General features: G+C 44.6%; 1 protein-coding gene across 7 annotated transcripts in view; it reads right to left on the reverse strand.

The window, feature by feature from the left end:
• Positions 1-27,129, reverse strand: part of ARHGAP10 (Rho GTPase activating protein 10) — a 346,158-nt gene that overhangs the window by 16,942 nt on the left and 302,087 nt on the right. For all 7 annotated transcript variants that reach the window (XM_070047463.2, XM_070047465.2, XM_070047462.2 and 4 more), the window contains one exon: positions 10,123-10,282. In XM_070047463.2, the coding sequence (XP_069903564.1) occupies positions 10,123-10,282 (160 nt within the window). The remainder of the gene's footprint in view (positions 1-10,122; positions 10,283-27,129) is intronic.

Here is a 27,129-nt window from a genome sequence, read left to right on the forward strand (position 1 = left end):
AGTAACTACAGCACAGCAAACACTCAGCAAATAAAGTCCTCATTACAATTCTGATGTCTGAGCCAGATTTTGCCTCTGGTTTCCATAGTTACATCATCACTCATCATTTTTCTTTTGGAAATGATGGCAACTAAACTACACCAAAGAAGAAAAATTACAAAGGTATTAAGTGGACCTCACTAGTTAAAAAATAAAGTGCAAAGTGGTGTCCTGGATTGGATCCTGGCACAGAAAGAGACCATTAGTGGAAAAACTGGGGAGAGCCACCTGAAGCCTGTAGCTTGGTTAAGAGCTCTGTGTAATGCTAATTCTATTAAACAAAGGTACCACGTTAACACAAGATGTCAACCCGAAGGCAAGAGGGAACTCTTTGCACCTTTTCTATAAAACTGAAGTAATTCCAAAATAAAGATTTTATGTTAGGCAATGAGTTATTAAAAAAGGGACAATCTCAAGTAGACTTTTTAATCATTGAAACACTAAAGGCCTTTTGAAATCAGGATCACATACTTGAAGGCATCCAAAATCCATAAGGAAAATTTGGGGTTGATCCAGTAACAAGCAAAGATGCATGAAAGCAACACTCAGAAATCACCTGTACAACCAATGTAACGACAGACAGTGGTTAAGCACACTTCTCGAAACTGGGTTCTAAAAAACAGGGATCTCACTCAGATCCTGATGTTATCTTCACAATTTTGCTTGTACCCAAATAAGCTTATCTTTCTAAAAGATATATTTATTTATCTGAAAGGCAGCATATCAGAGAGGGAGAGACAGGCAGAGACAGAGACTGAGAGAAAGATTCTTCCATCCACTAGTTCACTCCCCAGCTGGCCACACTGGCTGGGGCTGGAGCAGGCAGAAGCCAGGAACTAGGAACTCCATCTGGGTCTCCCACATGGGTGGCAGAGTTCTAAGGACTTGGGCCATGTTCTGCTGCCTTCCCGGGCACATTAGCAGGGATCAATCTGGATAGGACTGAAGCAGCAGGGACTCGATCCAGTGCTCCAACACAGGAAGCAGGTGTCACAAGCGGCAACTTGACCCACTGCACCACAACGCCAGCCCCATGAAGCTTATCTTGTATTTCATTCTTGCAGGAATTTTCTGAAGTTCCTCTCACAGATGAGATAGATCAAAGTCAGTAAACTCTGTGTCTTTACCAGATGCTAGATGCTTTTGGCTGTGCAGGCCATTTGGTCTCTCCAGTAAGCCCGCAACTCCACCATCACTGTAGGCCAAAAGTGGCCACAGACAAATCCACTGAGTGTGACTGTGTTCCCAATAGAACTTTACTTACAAAGACAGGTGGGAGTGGTCCATAGTTTGTTCACTCCTGGATTAAATGAACTGGATAAAAATCCATTTGGTGGGAGTAGGGGAGACAGAAACATTGGGAACTGTGAAATACCAGGGCTTGAGAAACCCATGCGCCTACCTTCCCCCTCTGCCCTGGGTTTGTGGTCAAAGGCTTCCTTATGTGTCTGGAGCTGATCTGCCCATGCCCAGTGCTTTTCAAAAGCAAAAGCTCTTTCCAAAAAATTTTTTAAATATTTATTTACTTGAAAGGCAGACAAAAAGAGAAAGAGATCTTCCACCAGCTAGTTCACTCCCTGACATGACTAACAGCCAGGGGTGGGCCAGGCCAAAACTAGGAACTAGAACTCCAACCTGGCAGGGGTCCAATCACTTGGGCCGTCTTCTGCCTACTTTCCAGGCACATTAGCAGGGAGCCAGACTGGAAGTGGAGCAGCCTGGACTCCAACCAGCACTCTCATCTGGGATGCCAGCATCACAGTAACTCACGTGCTACAACATCATCCCAGCAGCTCTCTCCGTTTGTTCACAATCACCAATCATGCATGAGTGAGCTGCTCAACCCAGCCAGCCAAGATGTGAAAGCAATAACCTATTCATCTTGTAGAGAAAAAAAAAAATCTTTTGCAGGAGGTATATGGTCAGGGAGGAAGAAGAGGAAGGGCACTGAAGAAAACCCTGGAACTTGCTGAAGGAGGGCACAGCCAGGTCGCACACCCAGTCCTCCACCGGTGGGCACTGAGGCACCCCGTGGACATCCTCTGCTAACAGGAAGGGACCCCACGGGCCAGTCAGCAGACATCTTAAAAGAGTTCACTCCCAGGACAAGCACACTCTTGGTTCTTCTCTAAAGAACCCCTGGAGACTTAAACTTCTGACCAGTCTTCCACTGGTGACATTCTTCCTTCCGGGTGACCACTGTGGAATCTGGCAAGAAGGCTGAACTTGAGCTTGCCTGCTGAAAAGATAAGGAACTTAGGCTTCCCTGCAGCAAGCCACGGTGATCTGGAGGCCAGTGGGCTGCAGTCCCGTAGGCTCAGCTGAGGGTCTCAGCCAAGCAGTGGACCAATTTCTTGCGTAGAAACAGCTGCTGCCCAATGTTGAGGGCTGGATAGGCACAACAGAACCAAGCAAGCCCAGAAAGGCACAAAATTACTCTAAGAAAATCCCTCTGGTTACTCATCGAGGTGATTGATGGGCTGCTGGTCATGATAGGTGAGCTACCCACACTGCTCAGAATAATTGACAGAGTTGGCTAGGGCCCTGGGGGTGCCCGTGCCTTGATCATGTGTTACCCAGGCTTCTGTTCTCAGAGAGGCTAGGAGAGGAGCCTCTTGGAATAACCCCAGAACCACCAACAACACAAAAACAGGTCAATGTCTAGAGCTCCTCCAATACCAGGAAGGTCATGTCCCTGAGCTATTCAGTGAGAAGATTACGTAACCGATGAACCAGGAAGTTGGAGTCAAGTTGAACGAAGATCAAATGAGGTTCTGCAAGGAAAGGAAATTCCCAGCAGGTGACGACCCAGAGCTCTCAGGAGGGCAGGGTTTTCCGATATTGGTTTCTTGGGGGGCAGATGTGACGAATCCCCTCTTATAGATTTTCTTGCTATTGAGCTTTGGTTTGCTTAAATAACTTCTACAAGGTCGCTAAGGTTTTAAGAAGCAGAGTGAGGATGCAAAGCCAGGCCTGTGTGTCTCTAAAACCAGTGCTTTTGCAGCCCAAGCTGTCTCCCAGCTTAAGCAAGACAGCTTAAAGGCTGCTGCCTCAATTTGACAGTGAGATGCAACCAATGATTCACAAACAGCAAATAATGAATTACAACGATGGCATCAATAAAAAAATCTTGACCCCAACAACAACAAAAAATACATACACAAGAAGACTTAATTATGTTTAAAGTCATGAGCAGCAGAAAAGCATTCAGGCAGGGGTCTTTATTTTTAGAAGGTTAATTTTTCGTTACGGGGCTTTACAGTTATACGGACAATCAACATTCCCCTACAGGAAAACAAAAGCCAGCCCATGAGGACCACACTGTGACTTCCAGGTATGCCCCATGTGTCACAGAAAACTGCTAAAACTGTTTTAAATGACTGTTTTTCAGAGCTTTAGACAGATTAGTCATGGCTTATTGTGGTATACTAAGCCCCATAAATCACAGTTAAGGGGTACTTTGGTACCTTGCAGCAAAACTCATCCACTCGCTGAAAAACAGTCACGGGACTCAGAGGGCAGTAATTTGAAATGCCAAGTAGCTATCCATGGGGAATTACTATTTGTCCAATTTAAAGGAAGTGAGTTATTTCCTGGACAGGAATAAAAATGGTACACATAAAGTATAAGGGGTCTTCATAAAGTTCATGGGAAATCTATACTATGAAAAAGCTATGGGGGCTGGCACTGTGGCATAGTGGGCTAAGCTTCCACCTGCAGTGCCAGCATCCCATATGGGCACCGGTTCAAGTCCTGGCTGTTCCTCTTCTGATCCCACTCTCTGCTATGGCCTGGGAAGGCAGTGGAAGATGGCACAAGTGCTTGGGCCCCTGCACCACCATGAGAGACCTGGAAGAAGCTCCTAGCACCAGGCTTTGGATCGTCTTCAGTTCTAGCTATTGTGGCCATTTGAGGAGTGAACCAGCAGAGAGAAGACCCTTCTGTCTCTCCCTCTGTCTGCAACTCTACCACTCAGATAAATAAAAAAAAATTTTTTTAAAGCTATGGAAGGACTTTAAAAAGCTGTTTTGCACCAAAATAAATTTATCTTTTAATTCCATCTTCCATGAACTTTCTGAGTGAATCTCATATATAACTGACATGCCTAAGGCTGTGTATGGGAGAAGTGTACAATCTCCTGATTTGAAACAAGAAACACAGAGGCACGTGCTTAGGGTAGCAGTTAAGGGACCCACATCCTACACCAGAGTGCTTGGGGTTGATTCCAGGCTGCAGCACCCAATTCCAGCTCTCTGCCAATTACAGACCCTGGGAGATGGTAGTGATGGCTCAAGTATTTGGTTGGGTTCCTGCCACCCATGCGGAACACCCAGATTGAGTTTCCTGGCTCCTGGCTCTGGCTCAGGATCTAACATCTATCGCTGTAAACATCTGGGGAATGAACCAGTAGGTCTGAGCTCTGTCTCCCTCAGTCTCTTTGCCTCTAAAAAAAAAGTTGTTTTTAAAATAACCAACATCAGGCTGGCGCCGCGGCTCACTAGGCTAATCCTCCACCTTGCGGCGCCGGCACACCGGGTTCTAGTCCCGGTCGGGGCGCAGGATTCTGTCCCGGTTGCCCCTCTTCCAGGCCAGCTCTGCTGTAGCCAGGGAGTGCAGTGGAGGATGGCCCAAGTGCTTGGGCCCTGCACCCCATGGGAGACCAGGAGAAGTACCTGGCTCCTGCCATCGGATCAGCGCGGTGCACCGGCCGCAGCGCGCAGGCCGTGGCGGCCATTGGAGGGTGAACCAACGGCAAAAGAAAGACCTTTCTCTCTGTCTCTCACTGTCCACTCTGCCTGTCAAATAAATAAATAAATAAATAAAATAACCAACATAAAGTCCCGGTAGGCAGGAAACTCTGTGGCTCCTAGTGGCTTGGGGAAGATGCTTTAGGAATATCCTAATATTCAGGAGGAAGCACCTGGCTCCTGGCTTCAGATCAGCACAGCGCACTGGCAGTAGTGGCCATTTTTGGGGTGAACCAACAGAAAAGGAAGACCTTTCTCTCTGTCTCTAACTCTGCCTGTCAAAAAAAAAAAAAAAAAAAGAGTCAATATTCAGGATAAACAAAGCCAAACCTCTCAGAGGCTCAGAGAGACAGGATACAGTAGTCCTGCTGGCCTACCAGGGTTCAGAGTGACATGCCCCTCAGGTTACCAAAACGCAGAGCAAGAATAAGGAGCAGCTACTCTAGGACACTGCCATCTTGAACATGGGCTTGTGCAGCAGAAAAGGCAGTGTGGCTCCCCATCTGAAATGTGAAGCAGAAGCGGAGACCAATGCCTGGTATTCCTTAAAAGAGATTCTCTTTGGGGGCAGGGCACCTAAAAGAATTGCCTGTCAAAGACCTGGTTCCATCAATTACAACTGAAGAAAAGTTGTTTAAAGAAAACTGTTTTGTTGGAGGGAGAATGACTTTGGAACATTTGAAACTCCTTGACCTATGATGTAATGTCCTCCAAGGAGACTGCGCTAGCAATTCTTCACTGGCAATGAAATCACCCACCTCCTTACTGAGTGTGCAGGTAAGTAATGGCTCCAGATTGACTGACTGCAAGAAGCAATACCCACAAGTCATAAACATCAGCAGAGACCCAATTCTGCCGCATTGCTTCCCACCTGTCAGAGGCCACAGCTGACTTTACCCACTGCCTGTATCAGAGCCACAGCTACTGTGGGTTTCCTCTGCAAATCGCTGGGTGGCTGAGGTTATGCCATTTCTGTACACAAGAGCTAGAGGGGCCCTAGGAGACTCCCATGCGTTCGGACTTCATTCCTCAGGACCCAAGATAAGCCCAGCTTAAGTTTTGGAAACAGAGTCATGGTGGTTGAAGACCAGGCAGCACCAGCCTGGGAGATGGCAGTGATGGCTCAAGTATTTGGTTGGGTTCCTGCCACCCATGCGGAACACCCAGATTGAGTTTCCTGGCTCCTAGCTCTGGCCCAGGGCCTAACATCTATCATTGTAAACACCTAGGGAGTGAACCAGTAGATAGGAACCTCCTTTGTAGAACACTGAGTTGTAATAACCCCACAGCAACTTTGTTAAAAGAGATCTTGGGTGGGTGTTTGGTCTCCTGGTTAAGATGCCACTCGGGATGTCCATATCCTATATCAGAATGCCAGGGTTCAAGTCCCAGTTCTGCTCTTCATTCTCTCCCACCAATGTACAACTAGGAGGCAGCAGGTGATGGTTACAGTAACTGAGTCCCTGACACCCACGTAGGAGACTCAAGACTGAGTTCTGGGCTCCTGGCTTCAGCCTAGCTGAGCCTCAGCAGATGAGATCTCTCTCTCTCTTCCTCTCTGCCTTTTCAATAAATAATGTTTAGGTGGGGGTGATCTCAATCAACATTGACCAGAACCTTCCATATTCAATGCTGTACAGCTGGCGGGCAGAGCTGACCGGGGAGAAGAGGGTGCATACACACAGTGAAAGCTAAACTTACAAATGTTAGGAAAACAGAAAAGTGCTGTAAAGTGAAAATGGTGAGATGAATTCCATGGAACTCCTGGAGAAAGCTTTTAATCATCATTTGTGAGGAAGAAGGAAGACAGATTGGAAATCGAATCTAGCAGCCTGAGACGTTCCATGATATGCAGAAAGAAATGGGATTTCCGTAAGGATTTTTATGAATACATAATTAAAATAGGAAATTAAATTTTATTATTCACCATGAAAACACCATACCAAAAAGTTCGGAGTATAAGATCCAATTCCTACTGTTAAAACTTCTATGATAGGCTGGCGCTGTGGCGCAGTGGGTTAACGCCTGGCCTGAAGTGCTGGCATCCCATATGGGCACCGGTTTGAGACCCGGCTGCTCCACTTCCAATCCAGCTCTCTGCTGTGGCCTGGGAAAGCAGTAGAAGATGGCCAAAATCCTTGGGCCCCTATACCCATGTGGGATACATGGAAGAAGCTCCTGACTCCTGGCTTCAGATCGGCACAGCTCCAGCCGTTGCAGCCAACTGGGGAATGAATCATCGGATTAAAGACCTCTCCCTCCCTTCTCTCCCTCCCTCCCTCTCTGTCTCTGCCTCTCCTCTCTCTGTGTAACTCTGACTTTCAAATAAATAAATAAATCTTTTAAAAAAATCCAATTCCTATCATTAAAACTTCTATGATCAGCCAGTGCTGTGGTTAATGCCCTGGCCTACAGTGCTGGCATCCCATATGGATGCCAGTTCGAGACCTGGCTGCTCCACTTCCAATCCAAATCTCTGCTATGGCCTGGGAAAGCAGTGGAAGATGGCCCAAGTCCTTGGGTCCCTGCACCCACATGGGAGACCAGGAAGAAGCTCCTGGCTTTGGATCGGCACAGCTCCAGCTGTTGCGGCCAATTAGGGAGTAAACCAGCAGATAGAAGACCTCTCTCCCTCTTTCTCTCTCTCTCTCTCTGCCTCTCCTCTCTCTGTGTAACTCTGACTTGCAAATAAATAAATCTTTTTTAAAAACTTCTGTGATCTTGTGTGGGGTAAGGGAAAGATGAGGTATTCTCACAGATGCACATGTACCACAGAAAGATCCAGTAACAGCAGAAGACAAACGAATACTTGAAGGCAACATTTTCTGAATGCCAAAGAATGAGTAGCAGCAGAGAAAGGTATTATTTTAAAGACTCCCTGAAGATGAGAGGGATACCATGGAAGATTTCCTGGAGGTGAAGGTTAAATTAGACCCTGAAAATGGGTCAGGACCGTCTTGAGCAAAAAAGTAGCAGAGCTATTTGCAGGCAGAGGGAATCAGAGTATGCACACACAGTAGGGCTCCCGGAAGGACAGCAAACACACCACCCCAGAACAGTGTTTAGGCAGCAAAATCACTCTCCTAATCTGAGTGTGCAGGTAAGTAATAGCTGTTGATGATCAACACGTACCCAGAACTACGCGGGGAGAGGAAGGATCTTTTTGCAACAGGGATCTAGCCAATCACCTGGGAAGCTCTGAGAAGTGCCAGCGTCCAGCACCTGGGGAGCTCTGAGAAGTGCCAACGTCCAGGCTCCTTTTTGGGTCTACCTAATCCTAAACTCAGGTAAGTCCCCATATGGGGGTTTAGAAAAGACCTAGAGATGATTCTCACACACACACACACATACACAAGAATCAGAGACGTATTTCATCCATTGCATGGGTTAAGATGTCACGTTCTGGAAGTAGGAGAAAGTTCACATTACAACAAAAATCTTTCCAGGCTTGTTTCAACTACTTTCTACACCTTCCCTCCCTTTTTGGCCTTTCAAGGTTAGAGTGCTTTTCTTGACATTTTTAAATGTGTATGAATAGGAAGCTGGAGAATTCACTCCTCATTTGATTTATGACCGAAAATATCAAGCACTTCTTGTTTCAGGCCTGGACGTGTTGTGAATTGAACACCGGCTATAGCCTGGCTCATAATGTCACTTTCCATGAGCGCCACTATGGAAGAAAAATGACTGACTCAATTGTTCTCTGTGGACTGGGGCATTATCCCAGGCAGTGCCTCCTTTGTAACACCCCAAGTACAGTTTTGATGGCCCCACAGCAACATTGGTTCAAAGAGACCTTGGGGGGCAGGTGTTTGGTCCAGCAGTTATGATGATGGCTAAAATGCCTGTGTCCCATTTCACAGCACATGGGTTCAATATCCACATTCAGCTACTGACTCCAGCTTAATCTTGACCCACTATATACAGACCCTCTGGCTGCACAGCCTAAGCCCTGGTCCAACCTCTGGCCCTCAGGGGGACTTGGGAAAGGAAGCCACCTGCTAGCCAACGCAGACCCTGGGAGGCAGCAGTGATGGCTCAAGTGACTGGGTCCCTGCCACCCACATGGCGTATCTGAGTTATATGTAATTTAAATCCATAACCAGAATCTTCAGTGTATTAAATAAACATGAAAGATCTTCAAAATATTCATGGAAAATGAATATTACAGAGGAAAAATGATTGTTTTAATTATGTTTTTTTCCATGAACTTTCTGAAGTACCCATGTATGATAATCTCAGAGGAAAAAAATCTCATCTGGAGAATGTGTTTCCATACATGGAGTTTCACTCTGATTTTTGATTAGCTTTTTAAAGTCTTCAGGTCACCCCAAAATTTTTGCATGCCAATTTTCTCCCAGCCTCTCTTAATACTTAATAAGTTCATAATGATTTCATGTGAATCCAGCCGTAACTATAAAAAGCCAAGTAATGTGAGGAACACTTTCCAATCCATTTAAAGTCCCAAGAATGCCCAGCTTGGGTCAGATGACATCATTATCTATAATTTATTTTCAGCAACTCCAATTAAAAAAAAAATTTTATTACCCTCTGGGTAAATTATAAATGTATTTCTGGATGTAATTTGATTGACTAATCAAGTAATGCCTTGTAATTAACAGTGAAGTTGTTTTTCTCTCTCCTCTGAGCATTTGTTTGAAATTCAATACCCTTCTGAGGCCCTACCACCCCTTCCACATTTACTCTGCAGTCTCACTCAGCACAGCAAGACAAATCCTTAGGTAGTCGCAGCCAGTACAAAGCGCTGGGAGTGTATCAGAATTAGCTGTCCTAATATACCTGAGTTGACCTGCACATGCCTGGCATGAAGCCAAACTGAGAAGATAAAATGGGTCCATCACCCATCAAGCATGTACTATGCAGGAAGCTCCAGGGTAAAACAGAGCAGCATGCTAGCTAGCATAACACTGCCCAAGATTCACACAACCCAAATACCACTCTGCAGACAGTTCCTAGAGGCTGACCATCACATCCAGTGTAGGTGTTCTCAAACCTCCAAAAGCTTACAGAACCAGGGAGAAAACACCCGCAGTGAGACAGTAACACACTTCCTCTGCACAGCCCACCACGGTTGCAGACTGGACTCAGCATGGAGCTGAGGTAGCATCCACTCACCCCTTCCACACTGGGCACACAGGGACGCCATTCAAGAGAGGCTCTGTCTATGAATCCTTGTCCCTAGGGCACCTCCGCTGGTTGGAGAGCAAGGGTCCCCACATCTAAGGGTTCCAGTGCCTGCTGCCCATGTCCACTTCAAAATGACCACAGGCGAGAGCCTCCTTCTCTCGCACCAGACAGAAGCAGGGTTACTTACGTAGGGGGTGCCCAGTCCGCACAGCTCCCTCCATCTGCCAGGAGGTGGTTTTTGTCTGGTGTAGGAGGCCCAGGCACAGCTGCCAAGGTGGGAGACGGGGAGGAAAGCGAGTCCACAGTGCCGGCAGGGGCCTCGTCCTTAGAAGGGTTGGGACTGTCACCTATGGGGGAAAGCAGCGAATGTCAAACAAGTACTCAGAGAAGAAAAAACAAAAACTCCACTTATCATTACGTGGAGCTATGATTAGTCAATCCTTTTATACTCAAAATTACATTTACAATTCAGCCTGAGAGTATTTGGGTGTCCTGTCTTTAAAAGTTTGATTAAAAAAAAAAAAAAAAAACTACAACAACAAAAACCAAAGATGCTTAAAATAAACCAGAGATATCAATGATGTTTTCCCCACAAAGAAATATAATGATCAAAATCAGATCAAATGGAAGGCAAAGTCTTAATGGTAGCAACAATGACCTTCTAATTTATGAGGGGCCCAAGTATGAACCGATGACAGCATCAGGAACAGCTCAGAGCAGGAACCAACCTCTTAATTTCCAGTCCCTGCTGTTGTTTTTTTTTTTAATTTTTTTAAGATTTTATTTATTTGTGTGTAGAGTTAAAGACAGTGAGAGGGAGGGATAGAGAGAAAGGTTTACTCCCCAAATGGCCACAATGCCTGGAGCTGCGCTGATCCAAAGCCAGGAGCCAGGAGCTTCTTCCTGATCTCCCACATGGGTGCAGGGGTCCAAGCACTTGGGCCATCCTCCACTGCCTTCCCAGGCCATAGCAGAGAGCTGGATTGGAAGAGGGGCAGCCAGGGCTAGAACCGGCACCCACATGGGATGCCGGCGCTGCAGGCGGAGAATTAACCTACTGCACCATGGAGCTGGTCCCCTCTGCTGGTTCTTTAAGCCCTCCTCACTCACCACAGAATGCACAACCGGTTAAAGAAACATGAAATGAATCCTGTCTTCTAAGCTGGCATCCTGGAATTACAATTTCTTTCTCTTTCTTTCAAAGGTTTATTTCATTTGAGTCAGAGAGAGAGAGAGAAAAAAAGAGAGAGAGAGAGAGAGAGAGATATCTTCCATCTGCTGGTTCATTCTCCAAACAGCTGCAACAGCCAGGGCTGACGTAAGTGGAAACCAGGAGCATGGAACTCCATCAGGGTCTCCCACATGTGTGGCAGGGTCCCAAACTCTTGGGCCATGTTCTGCTGCTTTCTCAGGTGTATTAGCAGGGAGCTGCAATGGAAGTAGAACAGCCAGGACTCAAACCAGCACCCATATGGAACACCGGTGTCACAAATGGCAGATTAACCCACTGTGCCACAGTGCCAGCTCCTGGAATCACAATTTCTAACAATACAAGTTAGCAAAACCCTAACCAAAGAAAACCTTCATGTTCCATGTGAACATTAGGGAGGAAGTTATATGAGAGGCCCTACAGTGACCGTAGACAATGAATTCAAACCAGAACGAAAAGGCATTTCCTAAACAAGTTGCATGATTTGTGCAAAGAGGACAATGATATGTTTAGTATTTGTACACATTATAGGCTCATGCAGAAAACAAGGAAGGGTGCAGAGAGAGCTCACAAGAGCAACTGTTTCCCCAACCCGTCCTCTTGCTTTCATGGCACTCCCAGTCACCATAAAATGCACCTGAACTGCACCCATCAGCGCTTGGTCTTTAGCCAAACCCATGGTGCCCATTAAATATTAACTCCTCCAACGTGCCTTGCAGGGGCAGGCCTTGACTTTATAGGTGATGGGTCACAACAGGTGGTCAAAAACCTGCCACAGATGCAAAGGGTAACACAACAGAGAGGTCCACAACCCCAGCCACCAACAGCTTTTGGCTGACTGAACCTTCCTGTGCCCTCGGCTAGAAACAGAAAACATGTGAACACACCAGGAACAGCAAAGAACTTTCTCTCAGAAGACCATCTCAGATGGGTTTCAGTTCTCCTAAAAATGAAGAACAAGACAAAGTCCAGGCTCGGACTGAGCAGGATCCCGGGGTGCTAACCTCGAAAAGTCACTGTAAAAATAGCTCTTCTTTATTCTAGACTCAGTCACAATCGGAAATGGAGATCTACAGAAGCTAGAATCTAGGAAGCAGGAGTTGGAGATGGAGGTGATGGCTCAGAGAAGGAACTACTTATGGGTGCATCCAGGAGGAAACACCGGGATGGCTCTGTGTAGAAGCTTCTGGTGCAGAAGGGGTATCTGAGTTCTTCATTTCAAGTGCACTGCAGGGCAGTGAGGGGGACCTGGTGGAGCAAGAGAGAAACCCCACCCCCTACAGGCAGGTCTTCTCCCTGGGCTGAGCCTCCCTGTGAGCCTCGTGCCGTCCAGGTCCACAGATGCACGGCCTGGGATACTGGACGGCTGCTCCTGAAGTGAAGTCACTTTTTCCACAGCCCTTCGCCACAAAAGCCTGTAGCTAATTGGAGAAACTCAGCCCCAATACAAGGGCCAATTTCCAGGCAAATGAACCAAAACCCACTCTTAGACCATGGCTATGATTTCCTTTTGATTTATTTTCATTCTGGGATACAGTCCACATTGGAACAAAGGCTGCTTCTTCCCTTGCGCCTGGAAAGCTCAACTCCATCCATTTCTTTTCTGCAAAAGAACCCGCGAGTGGGCATGGAGATGCTGGGGCTCTGCCTTTCCCAGGCCCCTTGCAGGGTCCCTCAGTCCTCCCGAACAAGACTCCCTTCAAAGGCAAGGGGTCCCCCATGGGATCCCAGCAAGGAGCCTGAGAGAGCAGACCCTGCGTAGCGACCTGCAGGACAGCTGCCAACCCAGGGCTTGGCCTAGAAGCAGCAAGACGCTGTCTACGTTGAAGCAGAGCAGGATCACCCCGGCACTGAGTCAGATGCCAGCCCGTCCTGGCTGTAAGAGCCTAGATCCCAGGTCTCAGTTTCTCAGGGTGGTCCTCCCTGACTGCAAGGCAGGGTATGCATGACAGGGCAAAAGCAGTGACTTAAAAGTCTGGGCCCAGCCTACTCCCTGACTCATTCCAACCAGGAGAAGCCCGTCAATGAGAAGCACTGGAGACCAAGGGTCTAAAGTTACCTTTCAAAGCTGCCTACAATGTTGTCACAACCAGGTACAGCTCATTTTCGCCACCACTAATCCTCCTCCCAAGCAGACTGACACGGCACTAACTGTCATTCAACATATTAAATCACATTCTATTAAGAGAATTCACTCTTCTTGCCTGCCAAACTGTGGCAATCTGAACCCTCAAGCGAAAAGAACACCGGCAGAAGGGAATATGTTTACACAGAGTGACCCAACGAAAAGGTGTCTCCTGACTTCTCAGCTGCGCAAGGTTCTTTTCTCCTTCTCGGTTCAGGAATGAGCACGTCTACCTGGTAGGATCACTGAATTCAAGTAACAGCAATGACCATAGCCATGGTGTGCATATGCATTAAGTATTTATAGCCATTTCTGAAACTTCAGCTCACCCAAAGTCAAATTACCACGTTTGAACTGGCATAAACACAATAAAACATTTCAAAATTGTCCTAGGTTCAATGATGTTGGGAATAAAGATTGTGAATCCTATGAAACTCATTTGCAATTGAGAATTAAAGTCAGACACTCATTTCCCTGTCCTTTCTTTTGTGTGGGCTCACCACTTCCCTCAGGTGTTAGCCTTTACCGGGCATCTACCAACAGATAAAAGGCTGTTGTGGTAGGTGAACATCATGGCGATGCACTTCCAATGCAGAGAGGTTCCAAGATGGGAAACCTATCAGAAATGAACTGCCATGGGGTTGGTGTTGTAGTGCAGTGGGTTAAGCTTCCGCCTGTGATGCTGGCATCCCATACGGACACCGTTTCTGCGTCCAGGATGCTCTGCTTCCAATCCAGCTCTCTACTAATGCACCTGGGAAAGCAACAAGTGTTTGGGCCCCTGCCATTCACATGGGAGACCCAGACAAAGTTCCAAGCTCCTAGCTTTGGCTTGGTCAAGCCCCAGGAGTCACACAGCCTTTTGGGGGAGTGAATCAGCAGATGGAAGATTCTCTCTCTCTCTCACCCACCCACCCACCCACACAATCTACCTTTCAAATAAACAAATCTTTTTTTTTTAAAAGAAAATAAACTACTGTTGTCTCAAAGCTTTACCCTAACCTGTTCCATGAAACACCTGCCAAACCACCCTTCCTGCCTCTGCTCTCCCTTCTCTCCACTCTAAGTAGCAATTAATTTTGCACTGCATAGTCATACAATGCTGTCCCAACCCAACTCAGTTCCTTAACTCCATTACAGATTTTCTAAGTGTAAAGACCGTGTCTCAAACTCGGTAACCTTCAAGGGACACACTGCAGTGTCAGGACATCGGTGTCTTTAGGCAAGACTGTGGACTCCTCGCCACAAAAATAGCAAGAATATGGAAAGCCACTGCTTCTAGAAATGAAGAAGGAACAAAAAATATATACAAACCTCCAGATATTCAGCCCAAGTCTGCAAACAGCTTCCAGGGCTCACCCTCTCCCATCCCCACTTTCCAAGCCACAAGCACCTCTAATCCTCTTTGACTCACTCAACTGGTATTTCCTGAGCTTCCACTTGTACACCAGGCACATCACCGACACTAAGTCACAGAGGTGAACACACAGTCCCTGACCTGAAGGGGCTCGCAGTATGATACAGAAACAGGTGCAGACACAGCATAAGGTGGTATTTGATGATTGGATGATTGTATCAAGGAGCTCTCCGAGGCAGAAAAAGCAGGCGTGAAAGACGTGCAGGAGTCAGGCAACAAGAAAAGGAGGACATGATAGCTAGCCTTTCAAGGAAAGAACCCCTGGCAGAGACAATACCAGACTAGAAACAGAGCCACAGGTAACTGGATTTGGCTGGAGGGCAGGGTTGAAGGCACAAAGCAGGTGTCTCATGTAGGGTAAAGAGTTGTGTGTGTAACACTGAGGCATATTCTGCAGGCACAAGGATTAAACAGCTAGGTAATTCCATCCAGACAACGGAGTCAACACAGACTCGGATATTACAGTCATTAAAAGTCAGTGAATAATGGTGAAGCGTGAGAAAGAAACTTAAGCTGACTCTCAAGCTCCCACCCAGAGTGGACAGAAGGCAAAGGCATGTAAGAAGACATGGCTTCCACAACAGCTACCAGGTTTCACTACTTGGCTTGATTTTTGAAGCCTGGACATGACAGGTGAAAACGATCTTCACAGGTTGCAAAAAAATTCGAGCAAGAAGACGAAACAAAAGTTTGATCACCTCACCTTATATAAGAATACAGAGGACAGATATATCCTTAATTTGAATCCACTTTGATGAGCCTTTAGTCTAAACTTTTTTGTTGTTGTTGCCAAGCTATTCTTGGGTATTTCATTTAAACTGAACTTCCTTTGCACTGTTGGAAGGAACAAAGCTTTGAGTTTCCTCTCCATCTCATTTCTTCTTCCTCTTCCTCTTAAATATATTTCCTAACAGCTAAGAAGCCAAAGATGGTTGCCTTGGACCCGCCTCCCTGCCGTTCTTCCCCTCAGCCTACACTGTGTGGCAGGGGAAACCACAGACAGCCAACCCGTCCCCAGAGCAGCAAGATCATCCCCTGCTCCCCGTTCTGAAACATCTGGCTTACGCATTCACAGAGTATGGAAGAAAAGGAGAAGAGGCAAGAAAAAGGCTTGGAAAGAAAAGATCTAATGTACTAGCTGGACTGCCTTCCAGCAAGTTTCAAAGTTACGGGGTTGGCTGGCTGCAAGAGAGCTGCAGGCTGCGACTGCCGGCTCCCTGGGTACACAAATGCACTTCCTGTCGGAGAAGTCTTAAAGGCTGCTCATGATCAAACACTTAACCACTAGGATCCAAGCAAGCTTTACTGAGAGCAAAGCAGCTGCACTTAGACCAGCACAGTCATGAGCCTAGGTAAAGTCCACTCGGGAAATTTCCAGTCAAGCTGGCAATGCTATTTTAAGTGGAAACCCTCTCCTCCTCCCACAAATGCCCAACAACAATGACCAAAGCTGCTAAAATAACATTTGACAACTAAGTAAGTATAACTGCACTCAAACACTCTGTGGAACAGAAACAGAAAGGAAATACACAGAAGCCAGTAGGAACACAAGGCAGAGGCTAAGGAGTCTAAGATCAGTGGAAACCTACAGAACCAGCCAGACACCTAAATACTGGGGGGTTCCCAGGCCTGGGGCAGGGGCTGAACCAGGCTGTCCATGTGCCTAGGAGAGCCTCTCCACACTAAACAGAGCAAAAAAATCTATGACCAAATATCCCACTCACCAGGTGCACTGGAAATAGTGACCTACTCCACAGAATTAAAGCAATTTCTAATGCTCCAGTCTAAAGGACTTGAGTGCTAAAGAGACGGGTAAGGGAAGTTCTGCACGTAAGACACATTACTGCATCCCCTGACAACATCCAGTGCAGGAACGGGCCTTTACAGAGTGTGGTTCGTATGTGGGTTAGGACACCTGCATCCCATACCAGAGTGCCTGTGTTCAATACCCAGCTCTAACTCCTGACTCCACCTGCTCTCTTGCTGATGAAGATCCTGGGAGGCAGTGGGGATGACTTGAGTAATCTGGTTCTGCCACCTGTACAGGAGACTTGGACTGGAACCTGGGCTCACAGGTTCGGCCCCCACCCAGACCCAGCTGTTGTTGAATGAACAGCTGTTGTGAATTTGGGGAGTGAACCAGCAGATGGGAGCTCTCATTTTATCTACCTTTAAAGATAATACATCCATATATATAAGATGTACATAGGCATAGAAATATGTATATATATAATGTATATAAATATATAGGTATACAAATATATACATATGCATTTATATATAATACAAAGGGGAAAAAAAGCATTCAGACAGAACAGACCACATAAAAAGGAAAAAGACCCAGAAAAACATTAGGCTTCTCAACAGCATTAAGTGCAAAATACACTGAAGTAATTTGCTTTTACATATTAAAGGAGAGAGCAGCATATTCAAAGCAGCATTCAAATGTGAAGGAATAACAAAATATCAGACATGAAACCCCCGAGGTCTGCCATCCAAAGAACTACGCTGACAATGCTCTTACAGATAGTCCTCCAGTACTTCAATAAAAGCAGTAGCACAGCATGTCCAGCTAACTTGGTATGTGTACTGTTGGCTTAAATAAGAACATATAGGACAAAAGGAAAAAAATTAATCAAGATAATCCAGAATCAAAACTCTAGAAAATACCAATATGAAAGTAAAGGAGGAGACCAGAGAAAGTTGAGTTCATTAAATTATTTGTCTTATTGGGGTTTGAGGAGAAAATATAATTAAAGAACCAACAGATAAGACTCTAAGACTTGAAATGAAGTAACCATTTTAGAAACAAAAAACAGAATATGTATTATTGGGAACAAAAGAAGACAGCCTTTTTTGAAGAGGAAGGAGAAAAAAATGGAAAAAATTTCAAAATTCATTAAATGAATAATACAAGAAGGCAGAAGTCTTGACATGATGGTAATCATAACACATTGTAAAGTGGATTGTTTACCAATTAAAAGACAATGACTCTTCAGAGGTATTTTTAAATCCAGTAATATGTTGGCTACAAAAGACACAGAAAAGTTGAGAAATAAAAGAATAAATGATGGATATACTAGGTAAATATAAACCAAAACAAAGATAATTAATTATCCTAATAAACTATGAGGATCATTTTTTCTCTTCAACTTTTATTTAATAAATATAAATTTCCAAAGTACAACTTTTTAATTATAGCAGCTTTTCCCCCCATAACCTCCCTCTCACCCACAACTATCCCATCTCCCACTCCCTCTCCCATCCCATTCTTCATCAGGATTTTTTTTTTTTTTTTTTTTTTTTTTTTGACAGGCAGAGTGGACAATGAGAGAGAGACAGACAGAGAGAAAGGTCTTCCTTTGCCATTAGTTCACCCTCCAATGGCCACCGCAGCCAGCGCACCACGCTGATCCGATGGCAGAAGCTAGGTACTTCTCCTGGTCTCCCATGGGGTGCAGGGCCCAAGTACTTGGGTCATCCTCCACTGCCTTCCCAGGCCACAGCAGAGAGCTGGCCTGGAAGAGGGGCAACCGGGACAGAATCTGGTGCCCCGACCGGGACTAGAACCCGGTGTGCCGGCGCCGCAAGGCGGAGGATTAGCCTAGTGAGCCGCGGCGCCGGCTCCATCACGATTTATTTTCAATTATCTTTATGCACAGAAGATCAACTTAGTATATACTACATAAAGATTTCAACAGACTGCACCCACAAAAACACACAAAGTATACAGCACTGTTTGAGTAGTAGTTTCACCATTAATTCATATGAGGGTCATTTTATACTAACAAAAGGACAAGACAATTGAACAAGCACATAAGTGTCTAATGAATAGCCGAGAGAGAGAGAGAGAGAGAGAGAGAGAGAGAGAGAGAACACAAATACCCATCAGCTAGTTCATTCCCCAAATGCCTAAAATGGGTCATTGGGTGGCAGGAACCCAAACCCAAACTCTTTTTTTTTTTTTTAAAGATTCATTTTATTTATTTGAAAGAATTACACAGAGAGAAGGAGAGGCAGAGAGAGAGAGAGAGAGAGAGAGCGGGAGAGGCACAGAGAGAGAGAGGCACAGAGAGAGAGAGATCTTCCATTCCTCTGGTTCACTCCCCAAATGATCGAAACGGCCAGAGCTGAGCTGATCCAAAGCCAGGAGCTAGGAGCTTCCTCCTGGTCTCCCACGCAGGTGCAGCGGCCCAAGGAGTTGGGCCATCTTCTACTGGTTTCCCAGGCCACAGCAGAGAGCTGGATCACAAGAGGAGCAAGCAGGGACTCAAATCGCAGCCCATATGGGATGCCGGTGCTGCAGGCTGGGGCTTTAACCTACCGTGGCACAGTGCCGGGCCTAGGAACCCAAACTCTGGAACCATCCACATTACCTCCCAGGCTCTGTATTAGCAGGAAGCTACAGTCAGGAGTCAAAGTCAGGAATCAAACCCAGGTCTGTGACATGAGACCCAAGCATCTTAAGCAGGCTAAATGTCTAAACCCAAGAGCATATATTTTTTAAGGAATGCCATAAAGTGTTTAAAAATTCCAAAGCCATGGGGCCAGCATTGTGACACAGCAGGTTAAGCTGCAACTCCTGCATCTTGCATGGGCGCCATTTCTTGTCTTGGCTGTTCCATTTCTGATCCAGCTCCCTGCTTCTTCATGGTCTGGGAAAACAGCAGAAGATGGCTGAATCCATGTGGGAGACCCAAGTGAAGTGCCTGGCTCAACCCTGGCCATTGCAACCACTTGGGGAGTGACCCAGCAGATGGAAGATATCTCATTCTGTCTCTCTCTCAAATAAATAAATCCTTAAAAAATTCTAAAACATGAATATATGCAAATTTTCAGATCAAAACCTCAGAATAATTACTAGTTAATGAACAAAAGAATGTTTTATGTTTTCCATATATTAATAAGACAAGTATTATTACAAAGAAAATCCTAATAAAAAACTGAGAAACAGAACAATGATTTAAAAAATTTCATATCATAATTTGTCAGACAGCAAAAAATACACAAAAGAGAACTGAATGACTTTAAAATATCAGGCAACAAAAATGTCCAGAATACTTTCATGCCAAATTCAAACAGACAATTTTCCTATATATTGCTTGTCAAAGAATAGTCATCACAAGTGCTAAAATATTCAAATGAAATTTCAATGTGCAGACTCAATGAACTTAGAATTTACTGAAATACACTTGATATCTTTTATTTATTTTAATGTACTCACTCAAAGATTAACTCTTATACTGTAATTACTACACACAAGCTATATACCCCATACAGTGAAAAGCTAATACTCTCACCTGTTAATTATTCACAATTACTGGTATGCAAGAGTTTCTAGGATTAAAAAAAAACCTCCAAGATCACTGTGGCCTTCAAAGAGAAAATGTAATCTGACATATTGAAACTCACTCTAAAAGCAGTGAAATAAATCCCAAGACTAAGTAACATCTATTTTACTTTTGAGGATGGGTTTAACCAAAATTTGGGGTACTTTTCCTACAGAAGGGGACAAGCAAAGCTATTGGGGCTAATGTCTACCACGTGTCCCTCTCCCGGGAGCCTGGATTCGTCTCTCTGTTACCCTGAGTCTTCTTTTAGAAAGACTGCTCAGTGGGTACCAAGTTACACTCGGATACCAGCAATAAGTTCTGGTGTTCTGCACAGTGGGGCAACTTCAGAGAAGGATAACACACTGTGTATTTCAAAATAGTCAAAAGAAAGGATATTTAATGTTTTCACCACAAAGAAATGACAAACGTTTAAGGAGAAAAATATGCTTTCTCCAATTTAAATATTGCACAATGTATACATGGATCAAAATTGGTATTCCACATATATGTACAATTTTATGTGTCGATTATAATTTTTTTAACATAGGGCTACACAATCACAACATATCATTCCCTGCTTAGAATGGTTCAGCTTCTTAGACCAATAGATGTATCTGTGACAGTGATGTTGTCACCAAGGAGGCATAAAGCACCAAGAATTTATGCTCCGTTTGCAAATATGAAGAGGCCTCAGGAGGTGGAGAAGAGAGAAGGGAAATCCTGGAAGAAACACATCTCCAGTAGCAGCCACAGTGGCAGAAAGACCAACAGCTCTGGCATTGAGTCAATGGAAGGAGACTCAAACCGGAGACTCTCACTAAGAGAGCTGCTGGTTTTTGCTGACTTACATAAGTGTGTTTAAAGCACAACCTTTGCACAAAGCAGGAGAGAGGCATGCCCTACTTTCCACCATGTGGCAGGTATTATGACCACAATAAAATCTTCTAACCACAACGGCCTTTCGTCCCAATGCTACCCAGGGGAGTGGGGGCACTGAAAAGGAGAATGGTGACCTGCGACAGGAACAGATCCATCGAACACATTCATACACATTCCAACATAATTCCAGCTTTACTAAAACAAAGTCTCCATGGCTATAAGTTTAGATAGATAGATAGATAGATAGATAGCAGGGGAGGGGAGGAGAGGGGAGGGGAGGGCAGCGGGGAGGGGAGTGGGGAGGGGAGGGGGGAGGAGAGGGGAGGGGAGGGGAGCGGGGAGGAGAGGGGAGGGGAGGGGAGCGGGGAGGGGAGTGGGGAGGGGAGGGGAGCGGGGAGGAGAGGAGAGGAGAGGAGAGGAGAGGAGAGGAGAGGAGAGGAGAGGAGAGGAGAGGAGAGGAGAGGAGAGGAAACTGTGCCTTGGAGCAGGTGTTTGGTATAGCATTTAAGATGCCACTTGGGACACCCGCATCCCCTATCAGAGTGCCTGATATGAGTCCCACTTTGATCCATACTCCAGCTTTCTGGTAATGAGAACCCTGGATGGCAGCAGGGGGTGGCCAGGTAGTTAGTTCCCTGCCCTCCACATAGGAGACCTGGATTGAGTTCCTGTTCTGAGTTTCAGCCTGACCTGACCCCAGCTGTTGCCGGCATTTGGGGAGTAAACCAGTAGATGGAAGATCTCGGTATCTCGCTCCACCTCACTCTCAACAAAATAAAATAATCCTTTGAAATAGTGCCTAGTGCTACAATGATCAATGTAAACCAGAATAAGCCAAAATGTATTTTTCCCCTCTCCAAGCTACCTTAACATAAAATAAAATGAAACCTAATATAAATAAGAAGACCCTAATATTAATAAAGTGAAATCCATCCAGGAGTTCGTGAGAAGCTCTGACCAACACAATAGATGGGATGGGAAGCAACAACCAAATTTTAAGACTAACAGAAATCAAAGGACAAAGCACCACCCACCCCTCAGTGATCCAATGCATAAAAGGAATAGGGTGCACCAAACACTGCTGTAACCTAAAATGTGGTTAATATGGATCACAGTTTACTACTTGACTCATAAGAAATGAAATATCAGAGAAGTGTCATATTAGGTCACAAAACAGCCCTTCCGGTATGAAATTCTGCTTTTAACCAGGACATCCTGATACTGTAGTTGTCTGTAAGCCCAATCCATCCTCCCTAAATCTCAGAAGCACAAGAATACTTCAAAAAGTTCTTGGAAAATGGAATTAAAAGATAAATTTACTTTAGAGCAAAGTAATTTTGGAATCCATGCATAGGTTTTTTTCACAATACATATTTGTCATGAGCCTTTGAAGAATCTCTTAAGTGTATGGATTTCAGAACTTTTTCTCATCAAAATAAACTTATCTTTCAATCCCATTTTCCCTGAGTTTTTTGAAGAGTCTCATCTGCTTGCTTTCATGCTACTTGGTGAAACCATGGCCAGTGGAACACTCAAGACCTCCAACTCAATGAAGGATTCATGTCCAGAACAGTCCACACTCACTACTGCTCTAAAGAGGGCTCAGGATTTTGCCTAGTGTTTGCTTCTACACCCTGTCCTAGCAGTAGCATTCCAATAATTACCGACTTTCAGAAACTGGAGCAGTCAGATACCAGACTGAAGAAAATGGGAGAAGGCCGCACTCAAGCAACACAGAACCACCTGTGTTATCTACCTGATGATCTAAGACTGAATTCCTCCAAATAGCCCATTTCTTGGTTGTGCAAAAAAAAATAAATAAATAAACAGGCTTTATTTTCATAACACATTCTGATACTTCCCTGGACCAGAATGTCATGGGATTCTAGGATCTTCTCTAACTAGAAGCTACAATATACAAATGGAATGACAGGTGTACAGAAAAGAACTCTGCAAGGCTGAGCCGTCGGCATGACTGAAAGAGGCGTAGTCAGATACAAAACTTAATGACCCCCCCAATCACCCACAGAAAATCTGGCATTTCATTTAACATCTTCCCATGGTCAACCTGAAGTTAAACAGCCAAAGAACTGAGGGAGAGAATCTTCCTAAGTAAACACCACTAATGGTGAAATCAGACAGGTAAGATCTCTTAGAAAGAGATAGTGCAAAGCAAGACAAAAATTAAGGTTGAATATTTCTCAGATTCTTCAGGCCAAATAGTTACTTGCATTCTCAGAACCTATGCCGGAGGATTACATCTTGCTATCTTACACATTGGTTTAGCTTAATTGGAATAAATACCTGTAGAGACACGTGACACACATATACAGTTTTTTTAGAGAACAAATTAAAGATACACTATGAAACTCCAAGTTTGACTTCAAAATTAAACTTTTAAAATTATGAATATAATGGATACCTTGTCTTCCAATAGCAAATCCAACCTTATCATTCAAAGTAAATTCTTCTTTACTGTCCAAAGAGTAGAAGGTGGCAAGTGATTACCACCAGAAAACTGGAGCAATTCTCTGATCACAAAATCTTCCTTCAATTTTACGGTGGAGAAAAACAGGAGGCAACTGACAGCATTGACCCTCCCAACTGACCACTGAAGCAAGCAAGCTCATTGGTGGCGGTGCACTGAGACACAGTTTATAATTGCCAAAAAGAGGGGGAGGTTCTTGAAGTCCCACCCACCCCAATTCTCAGTCACAGTGAAGTTCAAGTCAAGACATCCTGAGCAGGAAGCAAAACGTTCCCTTTCCTCTCACTTCATTCTGCCCTCATGAAATCAGGCAAACCACAATGGAAACCATACTGAAGCTGAAGAACACACAGACTAACAGTCAGTAGATACACAGGAATAATTCACTCAGGTAATACAACCCAAAAGCACAAAAACAAAACTGCACATAGATCCACAAATGAAGAGAAAAGGCAACTCCTGAACCATAAATTAAAATGTCACATCAAGGTATGAAACGATGTAATGAAAGTGCCACAAACTTAGGAAGTAGATTGAAATTTTTTATTGCCCAGATTTTAAAAAGTAAGCATAATGCTCGCCTTAAAAAAACCACTGGATGTTTAGACTATGCAAATTTGTATGCTAGGAAAAGCTGATGAGATAATCAGCTGTGTTATAATCAATCACACAACAAAAACACAGTCCCTTTAGGAAGTTAAAGCCTCAGTTGAATGGGCGTTAGGCTAAACCTTCAGGATCACCTCTGCTACCTGCGAAGGTCCAGAGAATTCAGTAGCAATTCAATTAGGAAACAAGTCAAACCAGTTCAGTAGCAATGTCACAGAAGTCAAAGCAAATGGCTTTGCTGTGTATAGCAAAAGGCATTTTTATAACATAACCTCAGTCCTCTGCCATTATTTAGACACTGAGATTTCTACGTACATAAGCAAGGAAAAAATATCCCGTACTATTATCCTTTGGAACTAAAAAGTTATCAGATACGGAATCAAACTGTCTTCCATAAACTTCTGGGGAAGCCTGCCACTTGGACAGCTCAGGAAATTGAGAGCACTGTACTCACAACACAAACTGTAGCCCAACTAAAGAGCGCAAGAGCAGCCAGACTCCTAGATATTTATCTGCCATCCTCTCTTAGCTATTCCTGTCACCTAAAGAATGTTCATTATTATCATTGCCAGAATAAGACACTAACAACCAACCAATAAGCCCAGGCAGTTTGCTGGACAAAAATAACCCAAAGTAAGATTTTTTTACATTTTCATAGAAAGCATACCAAAGAAAATGTATTCGAAGCCCTCTTATTTCATACAATAGGCCCTCAAGAAAATATAAGCTAAGATTCTTGGGTATTTACTGCTTATTGGGCAGTTTACATCCATTAATTCAGTTGTTCTTGGCAAAAACCATGTCAAAGTTTTATTGCCCAAATTCGTGAGGCTTAGCGAGGGATTTGCTGAGACCATAAAAGTCATCAGGAAGAGAACAGGGATTTAGATCCAGGTTAGTTTAAATCCAAATTTAACCGCAAACATGTCTACCATGCAATAAAATTCTTTGCCACCTAAGTATTTCCACTAATAGCGATTAAAATGCTAGGACAATTTGACTCAGAGAACAGCCCAAGTAAAAGGTGAAAGATACATTAAGTCTAACAGGAAAATACTAAGCACTAACAGGTCATCATTCTCAACTGGTTCAAAAGATCTCAATGTAACCTAAGGGGCTCCACAGTCCTTTTTTCTATGGCTGTTTTTCATTCCTTCTGCTTCCAGATAAAAAACTTACACCCCACACACCAAGAACAAATACAGGTGGCTCTGGAGTTCAGCTGAAACTTTTGTAAATTACACATAGATACACGCATGTTGTGTATGTAATTTTACCATCTGTGTGTACATCTATGTGTAAAAATACACTATATAAAAAGGTAGGAAATGCAATGACATATAGAGAAAATCACCATTCTCAATCCCCTGAGGATAACTACTTGTCATAACTAATTACAGCGGCGCCACAGCTCAATAGGCTAATCCTCCGCCTTGCAGTGCCAGCACACTGGGTTTTAGTCCCGGTCGGGGCGCCGGATTCTGTCCCGGTTGCCCCTCTTCCAGGCCAGCTCTCTGCTGTGGCCAGGGAGTGCAGTGGAGGATGGCCCAAGTGCTTGGGCCCTGCACCCCATGGGAGATCAGGAGAAGCTCCTGGCTCCTGCCTTCGGATCAGCGCGCCGGCCACGGCGGCCATTGGAGGGGGAACCAACAGCAATGGAAGACCTTTCTCTCTGTCTCTCTCTCTCACTGTCCACTCTGCCTGTCAAAAAATAAATAAATAAATAATTACAGACACTCCTCGACTTACGATGGGGATACCTTCCCAATACATCCATCAAAAGCTCAAAGTATTGCTAAGTGGAAAGCTTATTTAATATAACTAAGCTAACTGAATATCCTAGCTTAGCCTGGCTGACCTAAACCAGGCTTAGGGCACTTACATTAGCCTACAGTAGGGCAAAATCACCAAACACAAAGCTTATTGAGAATGAAGCAATGACTATCTCATGGAATTGATCGAATACCACACAGGAAGCGAGAAACACAATGGCTGTGTGGGTCCTCACCATTAATGTATACAGCTGACAGCACACGGGCCTCTGGAAGGTGTGCAGCTCTGGACCACAATCAATTTCTAGATGATGGGTTGCCATAGCAACCAGGCTATCAATTTCTGAAAGGGGGAAAGCATTAGGAAAGGGGATCACACTGTACGTTGCCAGCCCAGGGAAACATACAAAACCTGAAGCACGGTTTCTACGGAATGTATACTATCTTGTATTATTTTTTTCTGGATTTCTTCCTATGCTATACATTTATTTACACTGCATTTGCTTGAAAAGTAAAATTATTTCCAGCATTTTGTAACATGCGTTCTTCATTTGAAAGCCTACCATATATAGGATTTCTATACGAAAATTTTTATCATTGCTGGAAGGCTAGAAGCCTGTGTGTGGTCAGGAAAGGATCTGCATCATGTGATTCTTGGTGGCTACAGGACCAAGGTCCTCTTCTGCATACATTCATACAACAGGATGCATAGGATGCTACACAGCAGTGTACAAAGCAAAGGGGGAGCTCCACTTCTATGATAAAATTTTAAAACATAAATAAAGGCATACAACTGGCTCTTTGGTGCATGAGGAGTAAATAAGGATCTATGCTCAAATCTGCTTTTACAAACACAAGGAAGGACAGATCAGAAACTGTAAGTTAAACCGGATGAAATTGCTGATATTCCATTATTTTTGACATACAGACAGCAGTTCCATAGTCTTAATAACAACAGCGATTCTCCATCCAGATGGAATCTCATCTCTGCAAGGATTTCAGAAACTATAGGGTGAACTACATGAAATCCTCAGTGATTTAGTATTTTTTAACAATTTATATATTTATTCAAAAGGCAGAGTTAGAGAAAGGATGAGACAGAAAAAAGTCTTCTATCTACTGCTTCACTCCCCAGATTAGCTAAAATGACCAGGACTGGGTCAGGCTAAAACCAGGAGTCAGGAGTTTCATCTGGGTCTCCCACATGGTGGCAGGGGCCCAAGCACTTGGGGCATCTTCTGCTGCTTTCCCAGGCACATTAGTCGGGAGCTAGATGGGTGGAAGTGGAGCAGCAGGGACAAGAACCAGTGGTCAAACGGGATGCCAGCCCCACAGGTGGCAGCCTAACCTGCTACACCACA

Source organism: Oryctolagus cuniculus, chromosome 8, assembly GCF_051225735.1.
Source record: "Oryctolagus cuniculus isolate XC-2025 breed Fujian yellow rabbit chromosome 8, ASM5122573v1, whole genome shotgun sequence".
Taxonomy (NCBI): Eukaryota; Metazoa; Chordata; class Mammalia; order Lagomorpha; family Leporidae; genus Oryctolagus; species Oryctolagus cuniculus.